The sequence below is a fragment of the Silurus meridionalis genome, chromosome 21 (assembly GCF_014805685.1).
Source record: "Silurus meridionalis isolate SWU-2019-XX chromosome 21, ASM1480568v1, whole genome shotgun sequence".
Taxonomy (NCBI): domain Eukaryota; kingdom Metazoa; phylum Chordata; class Actinopteri; order Siluriformes; family Siluridae; genus Silurus; species Silurus meridionalis.
In genome coordinates, this window is record NC_060904.1 from 3,896,783 (window position 1) to 3,918,516 (window position 21,734).

At 37.2% G+C, this 21,734-nt stretch overlaps 1 protein-coding gene across 4 annotated transcripts in view; it reads right to left on the bottom strand.

The window, feature by feature from the left end:
• Positions 1 to 21,734, bottom strand: part of c21h8orf34 (chromosome 21 C8orf34 homolog) — a 76,968-nt gene that overhangs the window by 54,351 nt on the left and 883 nt on the right. For all 4 annotated transcript variants that reach the window (XM_046834045.1, XM_046834046.1, XM_046834044.1 and 1 more), the window contains exons 2-6: positions 7,180 to 7,327; positions 6,933 to 7,067; positions 3,054 to 3,182; positions 2,942 to 2,970; positions 1,475 to 1,638 (exon numbers count right to left, since the gene is read on the bottom strand). In XM_046834045.1, the coding sequence (XP_046690001.1) occupies positions 1,475 to 1,638; positions 2,942 to 2,970; positions 3,054 to 3,182; positions 6,933 to 7,067; positions 7,180 to 7,327 (605 nt within the window). The remainder of the gene's footprint in view (positions 1 to 1,474; positions 1,639 to 2,941; positions 2,971 to 3,053; positions 3,183 to 6,932; positions 7,068 to 7,179; positions 7,328 to 21,734) is intronic.

The following is a 21,734-nucleotide window of genomic DNA, read 5'->3' on the forward strand; positions in this document are numbered from 1 at the left end:
CTTATTTAGAAATGTTTTAAACAAATCAAAAATAATGTCTTTTGGCACTGTTTCTTTTCCATTAATGCTACTCAGAGAAGGAGGTGTGGCTTCTGTGATAGCTTCAGGGATGCAGGTGCGCCTCTGTAGTAGTATCAGTGAAGGAGGTGTGGCCTCTGTAGTAGTATCAGTGAAGAAGGTGTGGCCTCTGTAGTAGTCAGTGAAGGAGGTGTGGCCTCTGTAGTAGTATCAGTGAAGAAGTTGTGGCCTTTTAAGTAGTCTCAGTGAAGGAGGTGTGGCCTCTGTGGTACTCTCAGTAAAGAAGGTTTGGCCAATGTGGAAGTCTCAGTGAAGGAGAAGTGTGTCATTGGAAGTAAGGCAAAGAAACTGAGAGAGCGGTCTCACCTGCAATGGGATCTGGTGTAGTGGTAGATCAGTAGTTAAGGCTCTGGGCTACTGACCTGAAAGTCTGGGGTTCCAGACCCAGTATCGCCAAGCTGCCACTCTTAATCCTCTGTGCTTCAGGGGCACTGTATCATGATTGACCCTGCGCCTGACCCCAGCTTACTACATCACTGATATACACTAAGAAAGAATTTCACTGTGCTGTAAAACACACAGTAAAAAGACTCTTTTTTTGGTGATTGGCACAGGGGTCTCACTTCCTTTTTTGAGACTACATTGGAGGCCACACCTCCCTCACTGAGACTACCACAGAGGCCACACATCCTTTATTGAGACCACCACAAAGGCCACACAGACTTTACCTGAGACTACTATATAGGTCATACCTCCAACACTGCAACTGACATAGAGGTCATACTGTATCTCATTAGCTGAGACTCAAGGCAACAAACAATAGCAAACAATTTTTTTGATGTTTTAGAACATTTCTATACAATAAACAGTACTAATTACTAAAGTGCTAAACTAACTAATTCTAAAATGCAGTTCACTCTTCTGTCAAAAAGAGCAACCGAATCGCAATATCTCACAATATTACTCGGATAGGCAGCTCCAGCATTCTGCTAATCTGACATTTATAACGGTGCTGTGTTGGATTAGCACACGCTGTTGCCTCCTTTCTGTTTAATGAAGTGTTACCACAGCGTCTTGGGAATTACAGCCGCCTGCAGTATCGACTCCCAACTCCATGATAATGAGCGCAAACACTAACTGAAGGAGGGTGCGTCTGTTTGCCTGGCTCGGCACATGATTTATGATTTAATATCTGATCCACTCTAATTAGTCGCGTTCTCAGAGGAGGCCACTGCCCTTACAAACAAACACCCCTAATTAAAATCACCAAGGAAACATTTGGAGGAGTCCACGAGGTTCGCCATGATGTTCTTAATGCTGCAGCTGTGATTTATAAGGACGCATTGCATTTGCTTGGGCTTTTAAGAAGGTACAGTACTTGTGTAGGGTGGTTCCCTTAGTTTTAAATTTTCAGCAACTAAGACAAGCAGCATACTGTACATATGAACAGCCTGACCTTCCTGCAGGACTTGTGTCTCGGCTGCTCCATCCCTCATTCTTTGCCCTAGGGACGGGTGGCTGGAGCATCTCAGCCGCCAATGGGTCAGCGTCGTCCTCGTCTCTGCCCAGCCACTCACCAACCACACGGGGCCGCAACACAGAGTTATAAAGCTGCGGGTCCTGACAAAGCACCCCAACACACACACACACACACACACACACACACACACACACACACACATACACACACACAACTTTGAATAATTTAAATCAGCTAAATTTTAAACTGTCCCACATTACAGCATCAAACTATTACCAGAATGCAGGCTAGTTCTTATCGCTGCCCCTAAACACATTTCAATAAAGCCTGCAGAAATTTCACCATCAGGATTTATTAACAACTTCTAACTGCTCCTCGTATTCCATTAGCAGGATAGCAATGGGAAAGATTTGCCCTCAACAGCTGACAAAATAAAATAAATAACATTTTGTATCAAGATCTGAACACTTTAAAGGCCAAACTGTAGTGTAGAAGGGTTGGGCATGTGGCCCAGTTGGCCCTGTGCTGACAAAGACGTGTGTGTGTGTGTGTGTGTGTGTGTGTGTGTGTGTGTGTGTGTCTTACATTCAGCAAGATGCAGCAGATTTTAAACCACTTACATTATTCTCCTAATAACTGCTTATTTCAAAGAACTTTTTATTTTTCTTTCGGCTGCTCCCATTAGGGGTCGCCACAAAGGATCATCCATCTTCATACCCCCCTGTCCTCTAAATCTGCCTCTTTCAAATTAACCACCTGCATGTCTTCCCTCACCACATCCATCAACCTCCTCCCTGGCCTTCCTCTTTTCCACTTGCCTGGTGGCTCCATCCTCAGCATTATTCTACAGATATGTCCCTTCTCTGCACATGTCTAAAACATCTCGCCTCTCTCACCTTGTCTCCAAAAATAAAAAACTCATTTCTAATCCTGTCCATCATTCCTATCCATCCATCCATCCATCCATCCATCCATCCATCCATCCATCCATCCATCCATCTATTCATCCATCCATCCATCCACATTAGATGTATATGTACTTTCTGAATGTCCCATTAAGTGTGTGTTAGTCCCCATTTACCCTTATAATAACCCTCACTCTTCTGGGGAGATTTTGTGAAGATTTGAGCTCATTCAGACACAGGGGTGTTAGTAAAGGTACTGATGTACGTAGGTAAGGTGAGGAGGCCTGAGATGCATTCAGCATTATAATTCTTCCCAAAAGTATTCAATAGGGTTGGCGCTCTATAGCAGGAGATCCAATCCAACCCATGTAAAGCAGATCTTCATGGAGCTGGCTTTGTGCACAGTGAAATTGTCATGCTAGAACAGGTTTGGGTCTCCTAGATCAAGTGTGCTACTGCAATCCTATAAATTTTGGGCCTTCAATTTTCTGGCAAAAGTTTGAGGAAGAACTGAAAAAATCAATACCAAATGAATTACCTGATCAAGATCATCAGATATGGCAATACCTGTAAACAAAAATAAAGATAGAATTTATCCAGTAATATCACATTCCCTGTACAATCTACAATCTGAACTCTACATAACTGACTTCGGGACAGGTTCTCCAGCGCTTTGCCCAACTTCTTGCTCTCCCGCAGGATATGGTTGAGCTCATCGAAGTCTCGGCTCTCAGGTTTGGTCCTCCAGTCCCATGAGGGACACTCTATGGAACGAGGCACTGCAGAAAGAACCGATAGAGCTGAGAGCTTGTATCTTTTAAATAACACAAATATGGTACATATTACGCCATATTATTATTTAGACATTATTTTGTGAAGTAAGGAAGGTTAGATTTAGAGTTCAGAGAATGTAAGAGAGAAAAAGTGCTGCGTCTGCTTGCAGGCTGTTCTTTATTATCCTGACAGCAGAGCAAAGGTTCAGTAGAGCCCACTCTAGAGAGCGCAAGACAGCAGTAATCCACTGGTAATATCAAAACACCTAGTAATCTATAAACTACTGATAATCTGTACATTATGGGTAATTCAGAGAGCACAAACAATGTATAAATACTAATAATCTGTAACCCACTGATAATCTGTACTCTACTGATAATATAAACTCCACTAGTCATTTAGACGCCACTCAATAGTGGACAAAGAATAAAGGTTTGTCCTCAAATGTACTTAAGTATCCAAAGTACTATGGCTATAATTTTCCTATTATAATTTTTGTCACAAGAGTCTTTGCCTAATCATCTTATTTTATGTGAAAAGGGTCTAATGTTACTCTTAGTACATCAATCTATTGTCAAACACTGATTGATATCTATTACAATGATAATGAGCCCAAAACCTTCTTTTCAACTAGTAATAAAAATAAATAAGGTCACGGGTGTTGTAGCAAGTTTGAGTCCGGAGTTTCTTCCATCCTTTATTCCACTGATAATCAAAACACCACTAATTACTGTATCTGTACACTACTGATAATCTTAAAAGATAATCTCCTGGAAGCCACTGATAATCTAGAAGTAATTTATAATATGTAAATTGATGGCAATCTAGAAACCACTGATCATCTGTACACTGCAAATAATTTGAAAACAGGAGATAATTTGAAAACAAGCAATAATCTGTAAACTGCTGGTAATCACTAACGCAAACTAAAATGCATTACCAATCTTTTAATAGATCTGAAAAACGCTAATAATCTCAAAACACAGAAACCCAGTTAACAACTAATATTCTAGAAACAATGGCTACGTGAACAACAATGTATTATGTATAAACAATGTATAAGCAAACAACCAAAATGATCCAGATTATCAGTGCTGTCTATTGCTCTACAATGAAAATCTGGAAGTTTCTGATAATCTGGAAACTACAGATTATCTAGAAGTAATGGCTACGAGAGCAACTATGTATCACAAGTCAGAAATACTACACTAACAACTGATAATCTGGAAACCACACATAATTTGGAAACAACTCAAATTTCAGAGTCCATTAATAGTCTGGAAACCACTTGGAACTGTTAATCATCTGGGACTGGGACTAGGAACTGTTAATAATCAGGGAACAGGTCATAATCTGGAAAGAGTGACAGGGTGACATCATATAATCTAGAAACCACTGATAATATAGAAACGGTTCATTTTAAGAAATACAGAAAGTGTAAAATAATTAATAATCTGGAACAAAAAAAACTTAATAAGCAAACGATTTTTCCATTTGTTGTATCCCAAAAAGTGTTGATTAGAGTTAACATACATATAATCCACACATGTAAGATCACTCAGGTAAAACCAAGAAAGTTTTGCAGGTTGGATAACAGTTATTTTTATACTAATAGCTCATTTTAGTTAGCGATATTGTAATAAATGCAAATTAAAGTTAAAAACCTAAATTAAAAAACTCCTCAGAAGCTGTAATTTATACCTTGCTAACAGTTCCGACATTTTTCACATCATCTACAAGCGAATATTGTGGTGCCTCAGCAAACATTCAGCTGTACCTGAGGTTTTTATTGTCTCTTGTATTGGAGTTAAGTTTGACTTAACTCAAACTTGTTCCGATTGAGCAGAATGCGAAAAACACTGCAGCTGTAATGCCTGCTGCACTTTAGGACAAGGCCTGTCTGAGGGCAATCAAAAATTTAACATAGGGCATCTGTCATAAGCCATAAACCAGATCCATGAGGACGCTTTCGAGTAAAAAAAACATGAGATGAATAATTCATGATGCACAGAAAAGCATGTCAGGCAAAAATGGGCTATCTTTATTTTCGCAGAGGTCCCTCGAGGTTCACTGAAGCTCTATGATTTCAGAACTACTTTCTTGGCCAGGTGCTTTCGCTGACGTAAACACAGAATATAAACGTTCCAACATGCATTCTTCCACCTGCCAAATGCTGCTAAACGACTTCAAGAGAAACAATCCTGATGCAATGACGAACCTGTTGTTAATTAGTATATATCTTCGATTTTGCTCAATGCTAGCAAAACAACCGCACGTCAGAATGTCCAAGGATTACTGTCAAGCTAATTTTCTTCAGAATTGGTGAAAACACAATGCTAATGTCCCTCAGAATCTCCGAGGTGAGATCCTCACGAGATTCTCATTCTCTTAAACTCAAACGTTTGTCATGACGCTAAGGTTGGATTGCTTCAAACAGGACATCTCCTAATGCTAATTTCCCTCAGGATTAATAAAGGTTTGCATAATGCTAGAATTTTTTCAGTTTTTAACTAATGTTAATGTAGCACACAATATTTCAGGTTACCGTTGATACAATGCTGATGTCTCTCAAAATCTCCAAGGCTCTCCAAATCCTCAATGCTCATTTTCCTCACAGTTGTTAATAGATATTAGATTAGGTTCATTCTATTGTTTCTTCATTATTTTTATGGTTTATAGCAATGCTAATGCACCACAGATTCTCTAAGGCCTCGTGGGGTGCTTAAGGTTTGCCAGAGTTTATCAAAATGGAAGGAAAATGGAAGGAAAATGTAACTTCTTGTGAGTTGAGGTATCTTAAGCGTCTAATGCTAATTTAACAAAATTAAGAAAATGGTTAGCATGATTTAATCTCCTCGGGATAATGTGATGCTAGTTTTCCTTAGTTGGTGTAATTTATTTAAAAGTGTAACAGAATATTAAGATTATGGTCAATTTTTAGAGAAATTCTGAGGGAAATTAGCATTACACTAAGTCTAAGAGTTTGTGATAAATGTAGCATCACTAGCATTGTATTAAATAGCATTGTGTTAAATATATTTACTATTTTACATTAGATACTAGTTTTTTTTTATGTTTTTTATGTACTTGATGTACCTTAGAATCTCCCAGGCTTAGTGTGATGCTAATTTCTGTCAGAATTTAGCGCAATGTGAATGTTTCCTTGCTACGTTTGTAGTTTAATGTGAAAGGAAATGAAAGGAAAGTGTAATTCCTTGTGATACAAGGAATCTGAAGTGCCTATGCAGCAACATCGTTTGAAAAACCAACATGGCGTTGAATGATCGTTTCAAACGAGCTCCAGTCGCCCGAAAGATGCCAATTAAAGCCACCAGAGTCGACCAATTACTTTGCTAGAAACCTGACACAGTGAACTATTAAGACTGTATTCAGATGAAATGGGGAAGCTGAAGCAGAAGTGGAACTGGACGTCTGAGAGAAAAAAAAGCCACAAGCAAAAGAATCTCTAAGTGACTGAGACACACAGCAACTCGGAGGCAGAGTGAAGAACCTCAGCGTGTCCACAACTGCTCCTTCGTCAGAAATAGAAACTATGGCAGTGCGTTCAATTATTTATTATCCTTCGCTCAATATGGCAGCTAGGGTATGGAACTCGAAGCGCTCAGAAGTGCTGTATGTCTCCGAGTAGCCTAGTTTTCCACTTATGTAGGACAAACACGCTTTATGTTAATCCTAACCTTTTACTGAACACACGAGCGGATCTCAGATGATTACACTGTAAAAAAGCTGCTTACGTGACTTTGACTCTGAAGAAGGAGGAGAAATGTTGGACACTGCTAAGTCACTCTTGGACTTCTTGGGCTTTTTGGGGTGAATCTGCCACGCTCGGTCGTAACTCCTGAAATCACGATGACGATGACTCTTGTTTTCTGTCGACATGAAAATGAGAGAGAGATTCTTTTCTGGAAAGAATTGATTGGTATGTGTGAAAGAAAAAAAACAGAAAGTGACAGGTAGGTGGATCAATTTTGCACCTCGCACCTGAACAGTCGCTCTCGGCCCACAGAGCTGCTGATCCAGACAGTGTCCGGTGAAGCCGGCCGGGGCTTTCCTGTTTGGTTTGTAAATGTCCGATGAGGAAGGAAATCGGATGGTCTGGGGTCTCGGTTATCAGTTTGGTCATCATTTCCTAAAAAAAGTATGACAAAAAGGTTTAGGCTTTATAAGAATCTAAATTGTAAATCAAGAATTATCATTTATTTACCATGTTACAGTCATTTTTTTTATTAAACATGTTGAAAGGAACAACCACTAAAGTTATGAATTTTTGCTAGGAAAAATATTATTATAAATATGATACAATTGCAATAATATTTTCTAATATATAATAATATTTAATTTTTTTTCTGTAAAAAAAAGAATTCCTGAATATTACAATATATTATATATATATATGGTAAAATATTATCATATATATAACAAAAAATGTTTCCAGTAGAAAAAAATATTGTATATTATTATACTTTATATTACAATTATAAAGCACAAATTATTATAAAATATAACTGTATAATACTTTATTATATGTAATAATCTACAGCATATATATTATAGTATTATGTAAATATATAATATTATAAAAAAAATTTATATTAGTGTAATGATATTATAATCAGTAGGAGAATGCTGAGGATGAAGCCCCCAGGAAGGAGGAAACGAGGAAGACCAAGGAGGAGGTTTATGGATGTGGTGAGGGAAGACATTGCAGGTAGTTGGTTTGAAAGAGGCAGATGTTGAGGACAGGGGGGGTATGGGGACGGATGATCCACTGTGGCGACCCCTAATGGGAGAAGCCAAAAGAAGAAGAAGATTATAATGATATTATAATATATAATTTTCCAGTAAAAAATCTGTATATTATTATATATTACATATCAATTATTATAAAATAAGTTTGAAGTCATTTGGCAGAGGCCTTCATCCAGTGCGACTTACATTTATCTCTTTCATACAACTTTGCAGCTATGGGGTTAAGAGCCTTTCTCAAGGGCCTAGGAGTGGCAGCTTGGTGTGGCTTGGATTTGATCTCACAACCTTCAGATCCAAAGTCCAATGCCATTAAGCTATCACCTCCCCATTTATGGGCAATAAAAAAAAAAGAAAGAAACCTGGCATGGAATAAAACTGTTTCCTATTAAAATTTTGTAGCACTGAAACATTATTCTCCTCATTTTCCTCAGTCATCTAAATTATATTCTCAATTCTGCCATGTTGAACAATTCTGAATAAAGGCCATCAATTCTTCATGGAAAAATACATTCACAGCTGGCAGGGAAATGTGGTGCAAATTGGTGTAAAATATCTAGAGATGTATAGTGTATATGTAGTGATTTTACTTCATATTTACCACCTTTCAATTTGTTCCCATTTATTGCATAACAACGTTCGTAGACAAGTGAGAAAGCTCAGCACTCGTACCATCCTTTTGCTAACTTTAGCTATTCTCAGCTTCGACCATTATTGATGTAACAAAAATGAAGCTATTCTGTGATAAACTTCCAAGAACCAAGTAAGAAAAGGCTTATTTAACGCTATGTACAGAAACTCAGCAAAATTCCCATTTCTGGTTTAATTGTAGTTTGGCTCGGATGGTACACTGTACATAAACCAAGATACCCAATAGCAAAAAAAAGTAATCAGAATTATGTGTAGGATAGAAAACGTAATGTACACACATCCATTAAAAGGTCCTTTACTGTTCGAGTTAAGAAAAGTCCAAAGGATGGTGAGAACGGAGATAGAGCTACTGATGAGAAAAGGATAAAAGAATCCCCCCTTTATTTACATAGAATTAAAAATGCTATGTGGTGTACAAAAGGCTTCCCTAAACCTGAGACTCAAGATGACCATGCTATGACAATTTCAGACTGGATATTAAAGTGTGATTTACAGTTTTTATGTAAAATGTAAGAGGGTTCAAGATGCCATTAATGTTAAGGAGTTCAGAGAAAACTGAGAGAAGTTTGATAATCTCATTATGGCACTCTTAAAGAGGGTGGGATTTGTCAAGCAGAACCGTTCGCTTATGAAATAGATGTGTTGTAAGCAGGAAAAATGGGCAAGGACTTACACAATACGTGGTTTTAATGTTATGGCTGAATTTTCAATGCACTTTCTTCTGGATTTTATTAAAGGAAAGACCACAAAGAAAACCTTAATCGAAAAGCCTCTGTTGCTGAGCTCAAGTACACACTGCACAATTAATCACTTGAAGATGTAAACACAGTGATTTCAGCCCCTCCGAGCTGCTTTGGGTAATTACACTAAACAGACATCAAAAATCAAGGGCTGTAATTTGTGGATTTTTGCAGGAAGTGCACTGAGTGCTCAGGATTCTAAGGTGTCTAACGGGAAAACAACAACAACGTAGCATTGATGACATTTGGCGAATTTCTGGTTGAGCCCCGTATCTCATACCCCCGTATATCATCGACGGATAGGTGTGTACAGTACAGATTTACTGTGAAACAGATGTTTAAAGGAAATGACTAAACAAATGAAAAAGCCCAGTGTGGTTCTTTGAGAAGTCAAGCATATGTGACTTTACATCACCATCCAAACATGAGATCAAGGCTAACATGGGTTTCTCCGGCTTACGGTGACAGACCGTGTGAAGGCTGATACAGCGAAGAGCTCACGCTCCGTCTCAAACAAATAGATGAGCCGAAGGCCTGCCAAGTCCAGCCGAGCTTTCAAGGATATCGACTCTGCAAGACTGCAGCTTCCAAGGACTCTCGGTCTTGCAGGAAAACGTTATCTGCAGTTAGCAAGGACAGACGGGCCGTTCTTAAAGCCAGATACGCTTACACATATTTATTTAACAGCCACTTTTATCTACAACGACTTCCAAGCCGGATGTACAGTCAAAGCACCGAGCTGATAAAAGAAGTAATAGTGACACACACACATACACACACACACACACACACACACACACACACACACACACACACAGCCAGGACACTATCCCAGGATGGCATTTAACAGTTTAAACAAGAATTGCAAAAATGACTTTGTCATCCTTCTTTTCAATCCCATTTGGATTCTTGCTGCACTGTGATTTCACTTTCTTCATCTTCATCCATTGACAGGGTCATGGTAGATCCGGAGTCTATCCCAGAAACCCCTGGGCACAAGACCGCAATGTAAGCTTATTGTGATGCCGGTCCTTTACAGGACATCATGCACACATTTAGGGTTGCGACATTCCGGGAATTTTCAAGACTAGAAATTTTCCTTTAAAATGAACAGGAATTAACCAGATATAAACCAAATTTTATGCAATTTCAGTTGAAATTCTACCTGCACATTCATCAGTCACATGCACACAGCACACATACTTGCATGGTTACTGAGGCCACGCCCCCTACAGGCACTGTGCCACCCTTCATAACATCACACACATCATTTCTAGATCCTGCACACAAACTAATGTAAAAAATGTCCATTTTTTTTCTGTATTAGTACAAATGAACAAATCTTGAATCATTTAGTTCATGCGAATTAACATTTTCAATAAGCAGATCCCCAACCACACATACATGAACTTTGACTATAGTTCCAATAATTTGTGCATGTGTGTGTGTGTGTGTGTGTGTGTGTGTATAACTGCACAGCGTACATAGGAGTCAGAAGACCAGAAGACTCATGAGATGAACTACTCAATTCTGTTTCCTATTAGAGTCTATTAGAGTCACATGACAAAAAGAACGAATGACTCGGACAAGAGTCTGTTTCCCGTACATAACCTACAGAACAGAGATTTTGCGATGCTTTGCTCATGCGTGTCCAGTAGAAAATAACAAAACCTTTTTAAATTGACTCGTTCTTCTGAGTCACATTAAAGACTCGTTCAAAATGACCGAATCATTCATTAATGACCCATCACAAACCCTTCTATGATGTGTCGTCACCCCTGCCCTAGTAGATGAGTGTTTACTGAGAAAGAGAGGAAGTGAGTCTCAGGGAGAAACCTTTGGTAACTTTGCAGAAGCCTGTAGGTCATTTATAAGTTAATTAAAGCTCATGTCGACATGAATTTCACTTGAAAGACAAAAAAGGTGAAGAGAGTCAACATCTGATAATCTCTCTCTCTCTCTCTCTCTCACACACACACACACACTCTCTTCTTTTTTATTTTAGGGAGCCTCAGGCTGTGTATGTAGCTCCAGTTTGGTAATTAGTCCAATCCCTGCAGGGACTCTGTGTTTGCTAACGTCTGTGTTTGCCCTGTGATTACGCCTCATGTTTAACTCTAGGATCTCATGACGTTTTCCAAACTGTATTCTTCTTCTGTTTTCTCCCTATTTTCCATTGAATGACTCCGTGTTTCTACCCACCTGTGAGGGTTATCATGTACTTCCTTTAAAGACATTTTTTATGTACTACAAAATCAGAAAAAGCTAATATTAAACATTCTATACTGTATATGTAGGTAGACTTTCCTGGCTTAGCACTGAAATACTACCGAATCAACTCAAGCGTGTTCTTCGCACCCAAGCGAGCAGGATAATTACGCTCTCTTGGACTTTTTAATTTGGAGGTTCTGAGGAGTTCCTCCCAGCGAGCGCATTCGAGCCAAGGGATTTGAGCCTCGCCGTAGTGCACTTGAAGTGCGGTTTCAATTTCCCATCGTTGTCAGTTTCAATTACGAAAGCGGAATGCAACAATTCTCCAAGCAAGTGGATTTTTATTGACATTCAATGCGCTGGTGTAGCATTCAATTTGTCACTTGTAAGGCTCAGAGAACGGCTCCTATGACAGAAACAATAAAATATTCGACTCAATTAAAAATACTGTTAAAATTCTAGCTTTAGAAGGAAAATTACTAATAATTAAATTTTGTTCTGTTCTGATTCTAGTGTAGTTCAAAAGGACAAGGAGATATAAATCATCTCAAATTAGTTGTTTTTAATTGAAGGAACACCTTTTCAAATTAATGTGGAATGAAAGAAAAATTACTATGAGTGCCGACTTGAGTCCAATGTGAGTTATGCACTTTTGCAACAAAATAATATAATGTTATTTATAATATAAATGTGCATTCAGAATTCAGACAGTGAGCGCACGCACTAAACAGCTTTCCACAGAATTCCTCTTTCAGCTGGGTCTGCATCACTGGCGTCTGTCCGTCTCCATATTTCTTTCTTTCTTTCTTTCTTTCTTTCTTTCTTTCTTTCTTTCTTTCTTTCTTTCTTTCTTTCTTGTGCGTTTAGAGCGTTTGTTCAGCGCTCATCAATTAATCAGTGCAGTAGTTTTTGGGGTGGGATTTTTTTCTTTCCTTCTTGCATTATTTTTATTTATTTTTTATTTTTACTCTAACACATATGATAAAAAATGTAGTTAAGTACAATACCTAACAAAAAACACACTTAAGTAAAAGTGAAATTACAGATTTTAAAAACTACTTTAAAATGTAGAAGTACAAAAAAACCCTACTCAATTACAGTAACGTGAGGAAATCTAATTTGTTACTTTCCAAGGTAACTAATGTACTAACGTAAATAAGGTAAACTAACTTTATTAAATGACTTATACTGTTCACATGTATTCAGCAAGTTTCAAGTCTTAAGTTTTGTTCGTCATATGTACAGATGTCAGTGAGTTTGTACACTGAAATTCTTAAGTGAGGCTACAGGAAAACTACAGCAAATTTTAAATATATATTCTATATTTTAAATGAATTATATGCATATTTACATATATGGAATGTTGGCATAAGTTATTTTTGTAAACATTTGGAAGATAAAGGATATCAAATAAAATAAACTTCCCTGTTTCTAACTTTCACCTCAAACAGCAAAAGTAAACAAGCAAATTGTTGCACGGGAAAATTTCAAGAGTGCATTTGTTTCCTTCTTACCAATTTCCTGAAAATTAGTTTCTTTTTTAAGCAAATTTAAAGCTTAATAATTTACTATTTTAAACTTGGCTTATTTTTTTGCCCAGGAGTGTAGTTTATTTATATTTTGGGAAATAGAACCAAGTAAATTGGTTTAAATATATAGAAACAAATACAAGAATAAGAGTGTGAGGCAAGATATATACAGTATATATATTTTAAAAAAAAATGCCTTTTTTGTTTGGTTATGAACTGGAGTGAACTGAGGAACTGTCAGATTCATACAATATGCTGACAAAGCTGACATTTTCAGCCTCTGGTATTTTATCCAGTGTGTTTTGTTGTTATCAAAGGCTTAGTGATAGGATTTATGTTTAATTCAGTGAAAGGTTACTGACCTGAAAATCAATATTTCAAATAGTAACTATTTATAAAAGAATTTATCCAGCTGTCAGTTGCGAATAGTCAACAAATAAAAACTTTTAGAAAATTTGACAACATACTGTACATACAGTATATGCAAACACTATACAGACACAAGTGTATATATATATATATATTTTTTTTTTATATATATATTTGAAATGGATTTTTCCATTTCCACCAGGATGTTTTACCTTCAGCTCAAGGTAAACCCTATTTTCCTTAGATATCTCAACAAATACTTTCCTGATCCTATATACTTTTGCTGTCCTCCAAGGCTGACTCATGAAAAACCTACACTGCAATAAAGAGGCCTGTTTCTCTTTTCTTCATCAGCTGAAATCAGCACCAGCCATCAGCCCATGTTGTGCCTTACATTAATACCAGTTCCATTCTGTGGATACTTCCATTCTAACAGTTCGCTAACTGCAGCTCTTTGTTTCACTCACATACCACAGACACACACACACACACACACACACACACACACACACACACACACACACACACACACACACACATGCAATGATTAATCACGCACGTCTCCTGAGTAAGTAGTGGGCTTTTAGCCACTTACAATGAACGCTGTCTCATTGACTCGTATAAATTATTTTGCAAGAAGCCAATCAATAGAGTTTGACTACCACTTTAAAAAAACAACCTCTGCCCTGATCTTTCCGTTTCTTTCTTTCTTTCTTTCTTTCTTTCTTTCTTTCTTTCTTTCTTTTTTACATTTTATTCATTTGGCAGAGTCTAGCTAATGTGTTCAAGGCCAAATTAAATACTGAAATATCACAGTGATATTGAGTCAATGAGAGTTGTGTATGCAGTGGATTAACAATGTTACTACACATACTACACTGCCAAAAGTATGTGGACACCTCACCTGCACAGAGGCTTTCTGCAAAGTCTTACCATGCATTTGGAAGCACACGGTTGTCTAGAATGTCCAGAGAAACCCGAATCTGCTCCAGAATGATGGCCAGTGCACAAAGTAAACTCCATGAAAACAATGTCCTGCACATGACCTCAACCCTCTGAATACAGACTGTGCAGTAGACCTTCTTACCCAAACTCAGTGACAGATTTTATTAATGCTCTTGTAGCAGAATTAACACAAATCCTCACAACCACACTGTAAATCTTTGCAAAAAGAGTAGAGCTTATTATAAGAGCAAATTGGAAAATACACATGGGCATGGTGGACAGGTGTCTACAAAGTTATGGCCAGATAATACACCAACTAGGACCATCAATCAGGCATAACATTATGACCACCTAATATTGAGTTGGTCCCTCTTTTGCTGCAAAAACAGTCCTGACCCATCAAGCATTAACAACAGTAACTTCTTAAGCAATCTGAGCTACAGGAGCTCGTCTGTTTGACCAGACCAGACGGACCAGACTTCGCTCCCAACATGCATCAATGAGCCTCGGCCGACTATGACCCTGTCCCTGGTTCAGCAATGTTCCTTTCTTGGGCCAGTTTTGATAAAAACTGACCACTGCAGACCAGAAACATCCCATAAGAGCTGCAGTTTTGGAGATGCTCTGACCTAGTCGTCTAGACATCATAATTTGTCATATTCGCTCATATCCTTACGCTTGCTTATTTTTCCTGATTCTAACACATCAACACTGAGGACAAAATGTTCACTTGCTGCCTAATATATCCCACTCACTTACAGGTGCCATGATGAAGAGATAATCAGTTTTATTTATTTACCGATCATAATGTTACAATGACATAATGGTATGTCTGGTCGGTGTATTTATATCCTTAGGATGGTCTTGAGAGCCCTCTAATTTTCTCTCTCTCTCTCTCTCTCTCTCTCTCTCTCTCTCTCTCTTTCTTCTTCTCTTTGGATCTGCCTGATTCATCCCTACCTCTGGATAGAGTTCTCTTTAATTGGAGACACTCTGTGCAACTTGGGATGGTTCCACATCAACAGCCTAAAGATCCATGAAGTTACTGAGCAACTAGGAATTAAACATAACAGTAATCCAATAGTGGATTGTTAAGAAATAATGATTGACAAAGTACCAGATAACAGGAACTAACTAGTTTCACAGATGTTCGACAGCATTATGTGTAAAGTGCTGACACTGACAGCTCCCTCTATAAATAACAAGAACTGAAAACCCTCTGTGTCAATTGAATTAGCTGAGAAAATTAACATATCAGAACCAAATTGGAATGAAATCACTGGAGTGAAGAAATACGCATGAAGATCATTCAGTTGTTTAGTTCATTTACATTTATGCATTTTCTGGTCTGCAATGGACAGTATCTATCAAAAGTGTTTCATGGAAGGAACAGTGGGGAACCAGCGACAGGACGGCAGAGGTTTATTGATGCAGGACTGTTTTGTGATCAAAAAGGGGGACCACAATGAAATATTAGGCAGGTGGTCATAAGATAAGATAAGATATACCTTTATTCATCCCACAGTGGGGAAATTTCTCTGTTACAGCATAAGGTGTCACAAGGTGTCCTCAGTGTTTCGGACAAAGGAATTGACACTTTTCAGTTTCTTGGTCAACTGAAAAAAATATATTTTTTTGAGTGAGAGAAAGAAAAATAGTGAAAATGAGATGCTAATAAAGGAAAATCTTTGCTAAAATGATTGTCTAAAGAAACTAACTTGCTTTACAATCATTCCATTATACACTATAAAAGGTAATGCACATTTGCTTTGCGTTTTAATGACTGCCATTTTCCATCCAGATTTACACAACACTATTTATCAGTGGCATGATCAGGTTCTATGAACATCAGCTGTAAGATAATAATACAACACTTTGCTCAGGACTTAAATTATATGAATGTGTTGGAAGAAATTTGCCTAAAATAGTGCTATAAAGATGTAAGAGACCAGCCTGGTTTTTTTTTATAACAGTTGGTAAATTGAATGTGCCATTTATGATGAACTGTAAATTATTAAACCTGCATCTGGACTAATGAACCCCCTAGAAACCCGGTAACGCCAGGCGAGCACTGCATGAAGCGAATCCTTTTTTTTTCTTCAATCGCCTGGCCTGAAATTACTGCTTCTGCAGATACTTCCGTCAAGGTCAAGATTGTAACAATGCAGCATAATTACAGATAAGATAAAGTTTGGATATCTAGCCTGCTCTTTTTTTTTTCTTTGACACTTGAGATTTTTATTATATGACATACATTCAGCATTAACAAATCATTACTGGATTGAATATACCGAATTCAACAATCCCTTTTTCTTTATATTCTTCTGTGAGGCTGAACAATGCTTAGCGAGAGTGAGAGGGAGTGAGACCCATCCCAACTTATTTTCTCTGTAATGACCTTTCATGCAGAAAATAACAGGCTCTCAGATAAATCGCACAGATTTGTCAATCAAGGCCGAAATTACAGTACGGCATAATTATACGATCTAAAGTAATTGTTACCAGTCATGTTCAGTCAAATGCACTAGAATTTTAAACTATTTTTGATATACGTACAGTACAGTATGTAAAATAATGGCTTTATAAATTAAAAACATTTACACCTAATACATACTGTCGCTAATTACCTCCTGAATCTCTATAGTCAATCCCTCTGTAGCAAATTCATCAATGGAATCGGACTCAGCATTTAGCTTTAAATGCATGATCTAATATTTAAAACATTTCTGCAAGGTAAAAACAATGCAAATAGACCATCAGTGTTCCAGTTCTTTGGCTCAATTAGTTTTAACGGCAGTCCATTCCCTCCCAATGAAACTCAATGGCCCAAGGACACACCCATGAGGATCTCACCCCAGTTTCAATTGTTTATCCCTATAAAAAGTACTGTTTAGTTCATTTATGAAAATATTTCATCCCTGTACACTTTTAAGGCTATAGGCTGTATTTAAAACAGAACAGAGTGATACCTTGATGTCTTTGCTGCCTGTAAGTCAGTGCTTAAATGGCTTAAGAGGTACCTAAACTGTTCTTCAGAGTGAGATTAGAGTAAACCATTTTATTCACTACTGTATGTTGCTATGATTGCCTAGACTACAGGCCACACCCCATGACAATCATACATGAATAAGAAGATAAACATGTAGTCAGGTAAAGTACAGTGTATTGTTGCACAAATGGCCCTAAATCTTTACTCTTCCCTTTACTGTGCTTCCTCTTCTCTTTAATGTTTAATAATGTTATTGTTGAATATTTGCTGTAGTTTGCTGTTGTTTGCCTGTAGCCTCACTTCATAGCAACATTTAATTGTACAAATTGTTACTGACATCTCTAGCTATGACAAATAAAACTTGAAACTTGGACTTTGGTCCTAAATCGGTCTGTTTTGACAACAGTTTTGTAGAAGTCTAAAAGGTAACACTTCATCCAGCACATTCTATTATTTATTCTATTTTTTAATTATTCTATTTATTTACTTTTTTAATTGTGCACCAACGTGAGACACTGAATAGAGGCCATGAAATCGCAATGTCTGCTGTGTATAGTATAGGAATCGGCTACTTAAATCAATATATTGTTTTCTATAAATGAGTGAACAGGATGACGTTCACATCATTTTGAAGCAAAAATTCTAGTTTACCACATCCAGTTGAAAAGTCTTGTAAAAAAATGTAAATGTCTATATGCAACAAATGTCAGGACATGAAAAACTTCTCCAGGGCCGCAAAACACCCTCAGACCCCAGAGGGTTAATTACATGCCACTAGTTTTGTTTTGCATAAAAAAATGTGCCCATGGTTTAAAAGATATGCTGATCAATCACGCATCTGCTATGCTTGCAGCTCTATTGAACTGTATTGAAAAAAAAATCTATTAAAAGAAATGAGGCCTAATTAAGTCATTTATTTTGTCATATGTATATTATTGGGATTCCAAAATACACTAAATGGACAAAAAGTTTTGTGGACACCTGATGTTATAATAACCTCCACTTTTCTGGAAAGATGCGCCACTAGATTTTGGAGTTTTCTTGTGGCGATTAGTGTGAGATTCATTCAGCCACAAGGGTGTTAGTAAAGTCAGGTACTGGTGCAGGTGAGGTGAGTAGGTCTGTGGTGCAGTCAGCGTTCACACTCATTCCAAAGATATTTAGCTCTATAGCAGGAAATCATCCAGTCCAAACCAAAAGCATATATTCATAGAGTTGGCTTTTAAGGGCATTATAATGCTGGAGCAGGTTTGGATTTCTGAGTTTAAATAAAGGGAAAATTTCATGCTACCACAAGACCAAATTGTGTGCCTCCAACTTTGTGGAAACAGTTTGGAGAAGAACCAAATATGGTTGGAAAATTCAGGTGTCCAATACCTTTGTCCATTCAGAGTATTTTTGTGTATTTTTTAGCTATAAACATAAAACGAATCATGCCATGTAAGACAATAGAGCTGGAAATGATACTGATTCTAAATTCCAGGTTAAACAAACTGGTGGTATGAAAACACAATATGTGCAATTTCTGTATAAATTCCTCACTGAAGAAAAGTGTGGAAAACGTTTGACCTTGCAGCTTTGCAGTATCTTTTTTAAATAAAGCCACTTGCACTTGACTGAAAATCGTAATACACACAGGATTTAAAAGGCTCTCCCTCTGTACACTGTATCAAAAAATATCAATATTGCATGGAAATGGCCACAACCATATTCTGTGAAGAGGGTGCAATAACTTATATCCACAATATCCAAGCTGCAAAGGGCAGACTTAGAGTTGTAATAAACAAGAGAAATGTTGTGTCTCTCTTTAACAGTACTTCATATTTCACAGTGCCACAATCACTGCATGATAACAGTCTATCCAAATAACTTTTAAATTCCCAATACATAATTCTTAAGATCAGCAGCTCAGTCCGTATAGCCCTCGGCATCCTTCTCACGGAGCAGGCATCAGTTGGCTTTGATGAACGATCTGATGTAATCGCAGAGAAAATGCTCCACGTCGTGCAGAGATTTCCAAAGTGCAAATCCGACTGCATATTACATGCATATCTAAATGACACTTTACAATGAAAACTAATCAACATCAGGGTGTCTGAAACCAGCATGTCCTAAAGTGTTAATTCATCTTATACCATGGGAGTTCACCAACAATTACAAACTTTTACTTCTAAAAGATGGATGACAAGCTGATATAACAATATTTGAATTAATTAATTTTATGAGAAAATTAATTTTTATTAGATTTTTTTTAGGAAAGGTTTATATTGAACAGCTATTACCACCACAGGCATTATAGCATTGCATTATAGGCCACACCAAAATATTCTACTGGTTTCTACAATTGGACTTTTTAAATCTAAAAAATTGATAATACATTTTTATTCAAACAAATAAACAATTTGCAACCTGTATTGTTTTCATGCAATTATGTTATGAATGACAAGGTCTATCCGTAACAAGAATGAATGAACACAGAATCACAGTGGATCTGGAGCCTTTCCCAAATACACTTGGAAGTCTAATTCAACAGTCCATTGAGGAACATTATACACTGGCATTTACACATATTCAGCACAGCCAATCCATCTACAGGAATGTGTTTGTATAGTTGGAGAAAACCATGAAATTGGAAACATGCTAATACACAAGAAGTCATTGCTTTATCAGGGGCTTCTTGGTAACACCTCACAAAAGTGAAAAATTAAAGTGAATTTTTGACTCACAGATTTCATACACAACATTAAATATTACTATAAATGAAATGAAAATGAGTAAATGTAATTAAACATTTATTATATTGCTGATACTGGAAAACCACCAGTTATTGGTGGGAATCATAATTCTGCTTCATCACAAGATGCTATTTTATTTCTTTCATATTTTAGGAAATTTACGTTTCCAGGAACAGGTTTTCTTGTCTGTAGTAACTCCTAATAATACATAAGAAACAGATGTTGCTATTCGAAGAACAGTTCCAGCTGAAAACCATTGGCTTGCTCTATTCAAACAGTCTCTGCCGCTGTCCATGGTGCTACATTGTGGCCATGACCATGGTTCTGCTTTCAGCCTCACTGCTCTTTCATATTCCATCCATGTGTATCGAGTCTCTCCTCCGGCAGAGCTTATACATAAGCACTTTGTCTAACGTAGACACTGTTGAGACTCTGCCAGATGTGCAGAGCAGGCGAAAGTAGAGCCAAGGCAGCACAGTAAAGTGAAGAAGTAAATTCTGCTGAGGTTTTTGTAATGTCTGGAGTTATTCATCATCACAGGAGCCATCGCAAGATTACAATAACTCAAACTGCCAAACATATTACTACATTTTAAAGTCACTGCACGATATTAGTTACTTTAAATGTAAAATTATTGAACATTATTAAAACATGGACTTGTTTTTAAATCATCAATTAGTATTGAATTAGTTTATTACATGATTGAACAAAAGAATTGGGACACATGACTTTTTTAGGGAAATGGAAAAATGCTCCCAAAGAGTTTGAGGCATGCAATTATATATATAGGACACTGGTGTATGCAGTAACATTACATTTTCCCATCACTTACATATAGGAGGCCCAAACCTTTTCCAGCATGACAATGCTCCTGTGCACAAAGCCAGCTCCATGAAGATATGGTTTACATGGGTTGGAGTGGAAGATCTCCTGCTAAAGCGCTATGACCTCAGTCCTACTGATCACTTCTGGGATGAATTGAAATGCTGAGTGCACTCCAAGGCCTCCTCACCCTACCCACATCAGTACCTTACTTAAGCCTAGTGGAACAGAAGTTCCTAGAAGATTGGCAGTTATTATAAGAGCAAATGGGGACTAAATGTGGAATGAGATGTACAAAAAAAGCAAATAGCAATCTTATACCGAGGTGTCCACGAACTTTTACCCATATAGTGTTATCATAATATTTCTTTTAGATTTCCTATTTATATAATTTATGATTGTAAATTCTTCACTGAATTCAACTATTTTTATTACTTAATTATTCCATGTGTAAGTCACATGATTTATTTTTTCACATACAGGTTTATTACGTATTCAGTTTATTACCACAACTTACATTTATTTGTATCGCAAGTTTTTTCATGCATGTCACATACATTTTATTTAAAAAATATATAATTTTTATTGTATATTATTTTTACCTGTGATTTTCTACCCATGATTTTCAGACAGTGTGCTCAAATTCACACATGTCCTGCATGTGCTTTTAGCTTCGAAACTGCAATTCTTTTAATTAAATTTTTTAATGTTTTCTTTTCCAAATGTTTTAATTCCCTTCAAACGTGCAGGTAAACAGGGCACGGCATAGTCAAATGCGTCCCTCCACATTTTCCTACAT